General features: G+C 34.0%; 1 protein-coding gene across 2 annotated transcripts; it reads left to right on the top strand.

Annotated features, from left to right (window-relative positions):
* The first annotated feature begins 895 nt into the window (after window positions 1-895).
* LOC149562267 (protein SULFUR DEFICIENCY-INDUCED 2-like) lies at window positions 896-3,831 on the top strand. Of its 2 annotated transcripts, none has more exons than XM_089825798.1 (6): window positions 896-1,214; window positions 1,391-1,631; window positions 1,726-1,938; window positions 2,348-2,503; window positions 2,586-2,647; window positions 3,027-3,831. In XM_089825798.1, exons 2-6 carry the CDS (start codon window positions 1,482-1,484, stop codon window positions 3,355-3,357), a joined length of 912 nt encoding a protein of 303 aa, XP_089681924.1. In that variant the 5' UTR covers window positions 896-1,214; window positions 1,391-1,481; the 3' UTR covers window positions 3,358-3,831. The 2 variants fall into 2 exon arrangements, with proteins under 2 accessions (XP_089681924.1, XP_089681925.1); XM_089825799.1 differs by having other exon boundaries at window positions 1,017-1,214; window positions 1,722-1,938.
* Window positions 3,832-8,507: the final 4,676 nt, after the last annotated feature.

Below are 8,507 nucleotides of genomic sequence, written 5' to 3'. Positions count from 1 at the left end.
ATATATGTGAAAGTGATACAAAATTAATTGGACAAGTGCTTCACCCCACCTCTCATTTGTTTGGGACATTCAACACCTTATAATGATAATACTTTTCACAAAACCGTTAAACAATTATTGCAACCTTTTCTATACAAGAGAAATATCTATTCAATTTATAGGGATTTTAAGCCTTAATTCAAATAATGTTAGTGGAAAATAGAGGGACTCCCTAGGGATCAAATGATTTTTCAACTTGACCTTTAGTTTTTAATTGTTATAACTCCCATACAAAACTATAAGCAATGGGAGACACAAAAATATTTGAAAGTTCCAAATGAAAAATGATAGCTTTATTTTATTTTTAGTGTTTGTGTTTTATGTTTTACTGTTATACTGTTACCCTGATATTTTAGTTTTTAGTTAAGGAAAGAAAAATGGGAATATGAGAACAAGTAGTGTTAATTATTGCTAGTCTATTTTTTAAGTAGTAAATGTTTAGAAGGGCAATGTTATACATGCATGTATAATTGAAGTCATTAAAGTTACCATTATCCATGAATGCAATATCTCCTTTACTATTGGAGAAACATATTCTGCTTATAATGTTAAACTGCAAACCACAAGTAGATTTGGCAACCAAAATGAGATTGTCTCACACAAGAACAACCTTATTAGAAATTCGCCTGACTAAATACCCCACCATTTTACATGTCTAACCATTCTAAAATTTAGAAAATAAAATGTTTAAAAAAAAGAATAAACATTTAGAGTAGAAGTTTGAAATATTTGGTTAATCATCATATATTTTGTTTTATTGAAGAAAAATATAGTAATGCTTAATGCATGTGACAAGTAATCATCATAGACTAATGCCAGGGCTCTATATAAACCAATTGAAGGACCATACAAGTCCACACCAACAACTAATCTTCTAGTTGGAATACGTGACTGTCAAATTTATTCTTGTGCTCGAAGGAATACGTGTGGCCCCTACGGCGGAGGACTTCTTTTCGGAAAAAAGGCTGTGCGGATTTATTATTTTCATAAAAAGAAGGGGAAAGGTTCATTTATCCCAACATGTATCTGGACCGAATTCCATCCAGGTTCGTCCATGGGGGTTTATATCCATCTTCTCTGCCAGTAAACACAAATTTTCCCTGCAAGGAAACCATTCAGTTCGCTGCAATCCTGAGCAAATCTTTCGCTGAGCTGCCGGAGTTGAATGCTTTGAGGTAGACTTCACATCTCTTTTATTTCTTTCTGACAAGTGCACAGATCAGTTCTCTGCCTGCTAATCTCTCGGAAGAATATCATTTGAACAACTTGTTTTGGATGTCTGAATGTTTGATGTCTGATAGGCTGTAAATTTTGATCTTTGACCTTGTTTTGTTGAAAATTTATGTTGCAGGTTTCGATATTCATAGCTGTTTGTCTGGATTCTGAGGAGGCTTTATTCAGCTAGGGAGGATTGTAGAGAAAGAAAGGAGTTTGGGAAGAGAATGGAGGTGAGAAGAGAAAAGGCTCCTGTTCCTGTTCCACTGTGTTGTGAAGAGAAAACGTTCTCAGTAAGTTTAAAGAAGGATCCGCTTCATGCGATGTACAAGGTTCCCTTTGCAGACACTCCATACGGCAGAGCCAAGCACCTCCAGGTCGCCTATTTTCCCTTATTTTATTGACAGATTTTCTTGCTTTTCCTTGGTTTTTGGACTTTGTAATGAAATTAGCTTCGGTTTGTGAAGACAGCTTGTAGAGAAGGATCCGGAGGGAGCAATTGTCCTCTTCTGGCAAGCCATTAATGCCAGGGACCGCGTTGATAGCGCGCTCAAAGATATGGCTGTCGTCATGAAGCAGCACAACAGATCCGAAGAGGCTATTGCAGCCATCAAATCCTTCAGACACCTGTGTTCTGACCAAGCGCAGGAGTCTCTTGATAATGTGCTACTTGATCTCTATAAGGTACGCATCTCCATTTTACTTTACACTGAATACTTAATGTTTTGAATATTTTCATGGAAACTCCGCAATTCTTAAAGTGAAAGGTAAATCACAATTCACAAAAAAAATGTTTTTATTTTTGAAATTGAGGTTGAAACAAGAATTTGTAGAAAATTGAAGCTGAAGAATAAAAATTCACATAATTTGAAGAATGTAGGGTTGAACAAACGAATCTATGAGAATTTTTTATCATAAAAAATTTAGAATTACACTCTGCAATGATCCATTATTGTGACGATAGAGGCAAAAGCGGAAGGCAAATTATGAAAATTACCAAACTAGATATTTACAGACAAAAGTCTCTGAAAAACTATTGCGCATTGACAATCTTTTATCTTTTTGCTGAATATTTTGTGGTTATTGCGGGTAGAAATGTGGCAGACTAGATGAACAAATCGAGCTGCTGAAGCACAAGCTTTGTCTAATTCAGCGCGGGGCTGCATTTAATGGGAAGGCTACCAAAACAGCACGCTCACATGGAAAGAAGTTTCAACTCTCAATAAAGCAAGAGACTACTCGACTTCTGGTACATTATTTTACCGTTTATTACGGCTGAAATCTAATTCTCTTTCAACAGAGCAAAGGTTAACTGTAACGGTTACTGGCAGGGCAATTTGGGATGGGCATACATGCAGCAGCTCAACTTCGCCGCTGCTGAAATCGTCTACAGGTGACTGAATTTTTTGCCCGTCATTCTTATCAGCCCATAGCTTTACTTCAACAAAAGCTTTGCAGTTATAATTTTAAGAATATTTTAGGCAAATTTAAGCCAATAAGGATGAACAAACCTATTTAAAATCTTTGCTGAGAATACTCTGAAATCCGCTGACTAGATTGTTGATTAGATCTTGTATCGTTTCGATATTTTATCATCATGTCTCATCACACTCTCGTCATCAGATTTAAAAAGTAAAAAGATGTATCAAATTGTCATCAGAAAATTCAATATGTGAAATATTCAGTGATTGTTTAACCTTGAAGGTAATTAGCAGTAGACTGAGAAAAGCCTAATGTTTCTAAATCTTTGATGGATTAAACTTTTTCTTCAGAAAAGCGCAGTTAATCGATCCGGACGAGAACAAAGCCTGCAATTTGAGCATATGCCTGATGAAGCAGGGGAAGGTCGAGGAGGCCATCAATGTTCTCCAGGAGGCACTCTCAAGCAGCAAAGAGCACAAGTCTTTGGATCGAACAGAGGAATTACTCAAGCAGCTTCGGGCCCTCAAAATTCAAGATAATGCTACACTACAAGTTGAAGTAGAAGAAGAAGCAGAATCGGATTTTGACATGCAATTGCCAGAGTGGAATTGGGGTTCTCAGATGGGCCGCAGAAGAAATCGACTGCGGGTCTTTGAGCAGTTGACGGCCGTAGCTTTCTAGACATCAAATTTTACAAGGTTCAGGCAGCCTGAAGAAATTTCCTCTCTATATTTACTGGGATGGGGATGGGATGGAGATGGAGATGTTTGTTATACGGAGTTCTGTAAATTGATGGTACGTGTCATGTTTTTGCTGGTTTTGACCGTATTTTACAGATTCAATTGAAGAGAAGTCCGAGATTTTATAGGCATTAGTTTTTGATAAATGGTAAATATTGAGCTGAGCGTATGTAAATTTGTTTTTAATAAAGCCCCCAAAAAACAATTGAGAGGAATTCTTTTCTGGTGGGATAAAAATCTGAGGAGGGTTCATTCGGAATCACTCAACTTCAACAGTAAATCAATAACTCAGTAAATCAATAGTTCAGGGACATAATATATGTACATATTCCAATGGATGTCATCTACCAAGTATCTGTATTTATTACATGGACACAATCCAACGATACTTGATTCCTGGTTAGCTTTTTAAAAACTTTTCAACTTCACCCATAGACCAAGTTACATTTGGATAGATATTTTGTATTTTGTTTTTTGTAAAAATATTTATGTGACTATATAGCTTTTCTTCAAGTAAATTGTATGCAATAATAATAAGAGCATGCAATTTTCTCTCAACAATTTAAGAATAGTTAGTGAAATTTATATTGTATTAACATATTTATATTTGATTTAATCATTTATTGATACTTCATTCATTATGGTTAAATTGAAATTTGAATCTTGGTGGTCACAACAACACTACTACTTAACCAAGCATCTAACAAATACACTTAACTAATCATTTTAACAAATACACAATGAGAATAACCCTTTCATAGTTGTGTATCAATTATTATTTGTCTATTTATATTTAATTTACATATATGCTCTTTATTTTGATATTTATTGCTTTAGTTCTTCGTTCATTGTTAAACCATATCACATTTATTTCATTCAATGTCTAAACTCAAAACTTTCCAATTTTAATGAGAAAATTTCCATGAGTTTCTCCAATCTATTATGATTGGACTTGTCACACATTTCTTATAAATGTTGCTTTTTCATTACATGTCAAGTCAATGCATGCTTGACTTCATATGGGAAGAATAAAAGCACAATTCAACTTCAAAAGAGATAAGGAATTATATTCAAGCATAATTATCATAGACACTATTTCTATGTCTACATATGTTATTTTCAATAACATTTGTTGAAAAGAAATACACACATAGATAAGATAAGAGAAATACATTAATGTCCAACAAAAGACCACAAATGGGTCTATGTGATTGAGAGCTTACAACCAAGAAGACAACCTAAAATAGGAACACCAAACGATATTCATGAAAGAACAAGAACAAAGTCAAACAACAGACCAGGAACACCAAACAGTATTCACGAAAGAATAAGAAAAAAGTCAAATAACAGAGGAAGAAGAGAGAGAGCGAGGGAGGGAGAGATTGAGTATTTGTGTGTGGCGAAGTTGTACACACTGTGCATGTCATATGGCCTTAGAGGCCAACCTTGACTCCCAACCTGCAGGATAAGTATCATGAATCACCGTCTTGAGGTTTTTGATCACTACCCACTTACCCTCCTGTCGAGCAGCCATAACAAGAACTCGACCTTGTTTAAGTTCGGTCACTAGTGATCTAGTAGGATCCTCATCAAAATAAATCTTGATAGAGAGAGGGAAAAGCTTCCCCTTTGCCCTAAGAACCTGAAGGCGGTCAATAAGTGAGTGGAACCAGATAAAGAGGGTGCTATCATGCCCAACCTAGGCACAATCTAGTGTGATGTCAGTGATATCCAATTGGTCCTTGAGGAAAGAGTAACCTGCTGCAAGAGACTCTGAAGAAGGATGAGGAGGAAGAGGGAGACCACAAATTCGCAAGTTGAGCTCACGGGCGCGCTTGACCCTTTCATCTGTTATCTTAGTTTGGACTAGCTTCTCCACTCTAGGGAGATAAGTGGAAGTGGAGATGGGGTTGTTGCAAATAGATGCCCATGATTTCAACTGTTGTTCTGTTTCAATTTTTAAGGAGGATTGTTTGTTTTCAAGTTCAGACTATTTCTTCCTCGGTCGATATCTAACAATTGCAAATTGATCATTTGAAGTTGGAGTTGAGCAATATCCATATTAGCTATACTTAGAGAAATGTGAAGAAATATGAAGAATTTGTTGCATCTCACCATATGATGTCTACAAAAGCTATGATTTGGAGTGTAGGAAGTAGAGTAGGGATACTACTTAAGGAAAGCCAATGCATGCTTGATTTCATATGGAAGATATTAAAATTGCAATTTAATTTAAAAAAAGATAAGGAATTCTATTTGCATAATCATCATATATACTATTTGCATGTCTACATATGTTATTTTCAGAACATTTGTTGATAGGAAATATGCACGAAGAGAAATATGAAGAACTTGTTGCATCTCACCACATGATATTCACAAAAGCTAAGACTTGGAGTATAGGAAGTAGATTAGGGATACTACTTAAGGAGAGTTGATTTCATATGGGAAGATAATTAAAGAACAATTTAACTTCAAAAGACATAAGGAATTGTATTTACATAATCATCATGTACACTATTTGCACGTCTATATATGTTTTTTTCAGTAACATTTGTTGACAAGATATAGACACAAACACAAATATGGACTTGTTGCATCTCACCACATCATGCCCATGAAAGCTAAGACTCAAAGTGTAGGAAGTAGACTAGGGATACTACCAAGTGTTGTATATCATGTATTATATATCACTTAAATGTATATTTACATAATTATCATAGGCACCATTTGCATGTCTATATATGTTATTTCTAGTATCACTTGTTGGTACGAATAAGTAAAAATATAGTTTCGAAGAACTTCTTGCATCTCACCACATGATCGTCATGGAAGCTGAGATTTGGAGCATAAGAAGTAGACTAGGGATACTACCTAAGGGCCCAATTTCGTATGTACTGGATATCACATATCATATGGGAAGATAATAAGAGCACAAATTAATTTCAAAAGGGTTAATAGATTATATTAACATAATTATTATATATGCCATTTGTATTTATACATATGATATTTTCAATATCACTTGTTAGCAATAGACAAGGACAATGATTTATTTGAAGAACTTTCTACATCTTACCACATGATGTCCACGAAAGCTAAGACTTGGAGCATATAAAGTAGGCTAGGGATACTACCTAATGGTCACATCTCATGTATATTGTGAGATACATTTACCAATAGAATGAAGTAAGGAGAAAAGGAAAAGGAGATAAAAAGGATGTATACATGGATGTAAAGAGTTAAAAGGATATATAACATATACCAATTTAATATAATGTATACAAATACTATTGCATCCCGATCTATTATATTGTATATAATGTTCCTATTTTGATTTACAAATAACCTTTGATACATATATGATTCTTTGTACCCTCAATGAGATTGAGGTTGTGGTATAAAGATACAAGACTAAGGGCACTAGGAATCATAACTTTGATATGTGTCCCTCAAATTTCTTGCTAATGTTGGCTATGTTGATAGCATCAAGGAAAATTTTCGCATTCAAAATATTTTATGAGATCAAGAAACAAAAAATAATAACTAAGTAGATACAATAAATTAGAAATATATCCACTTGACTTCTACCTTATAAAAGTGCATTAGTAACCAAGGGAATATAAAATGGAAAGAGGAAGAGGTCCAAAGAGTTGTGGAAATATGTTACTATTAAGGAAGCTATTAGATAAAGACCACACGAAATAATAAATCATTAATGAAATTTCAAAATAAAAACACCCATGGCCAAAGAAGATGAGAGTGTAAGTAAGATGAGCACTCTAATACAAGGAGGGGATGAATAAGTGAAGAATTATGATAAAATATTTAAGGAATTCTATAAAAAAATAGAAGTCTCATTTAGAGAAACAAAAGATATAATAGTTCATTTTCAAACTACAAAAAGGTATTTGCATAAGACTAGATGGTAGTGTTTTTGATAAATATACTATTTTGATATCTATTGTTACTAAAAATAAGAAAAACATTAGAGAAGGACGTATAAGGGTAAAATCACAGGAACACTTAAAGATGTTCAATTTTTAGTTTAAAAAGTTGGTTAAACAACAAGAGATCTAGAAAGAGAGAGCACAAAATTGAAAGAAACCTAGTGTACAGACTATAACAAAGAAGGCCACCTATGGATTGATTTCCCTAAGGCTTAGGGATAAACAACAATTATGGTGGCCAAGATAGTAAATCTAGATTCTTATATTGTGCCCTACATAAAGAATGGAACATCCATCTAATTGAAGGTTGTGACAATCATAGTGGTAGCATTGATGAAAGGAATGATGTTGAATATTCTATACCCTTTAGAATGCAAAGCTGATGTTGTTCATATAGTTTCCATTGATGTCAACATATCCCCGCATATTTGTGGTTTTTCTATATTAATTAATGTGTACCATTAACCTTGGTGTATCTGAAAAGGTATTCATTGAAGAATGTTCTTTAAATGTTTATCCTTATTTGTTTTGGTGGTGGTTCTATTTTGTGTCCAATATATTGTGGATCAATTGTTTAGGTTTGCTTCTATTTGGAGTATGTTCATTTATGTTTTAGTGTCAACCATTACCATCTAATGTGTTTACCATATCCATTTACATCAAAAGTATCAATTGAGGATGGTATAGCATATTGATATGTGCAAGGCATGTTGTGTTGAGTGAGGTGGTCCATGTTTCATCCTTTACCACTACAAGAATTATTTGATTTGATCCTTTCCAAATTGGTTTTAGGCCAACTTGGTTGATGACATCAAGAAGTTTAGAAGAATGATGATTTTATTTGTTTGTGAGACTTGTGTGATGCTTTTATGTGAAGTGAATGTGAACCTAGAAAGAGAATAACTACGTGTTGATGATAGTGTATGTTAATGTAATTAACACCAAACCAATATATTATTTTTGTATGGAAAAGTATTAGTGATGATGCTATTAGTGGTGGATTCAATCTCATTTCTTTTATTTTGGTAGTAATCATATTTGTACTAGTAATAAGCCTATTTGTATTTTTAATTAGAAATATTCATATTTCAAGGTAGTTAACTTGACCAATAGGGATCCAAATGTAGTGAGAAAATTGACA

The sequence above is a fragment of the Cupressus sempervirens genome, chromosome 4 (genome assembly GCF_028749045.1).
Source record: "Cupressus sempervirens isolate cs-2001-9-10 chromosome 4, ASM2874904v1, whole genome shotgun sequence".
Taxonomy (NCBI): Eukaryota; Viridiplantae; Streptophyta; class Pinopsida; order Cupressales; family Cupressaceae; genus Cupressus; species Cupressus sempervirens.
This window is presented reverse-complemented; position numbering and strand designations above follow the sequence as displayed.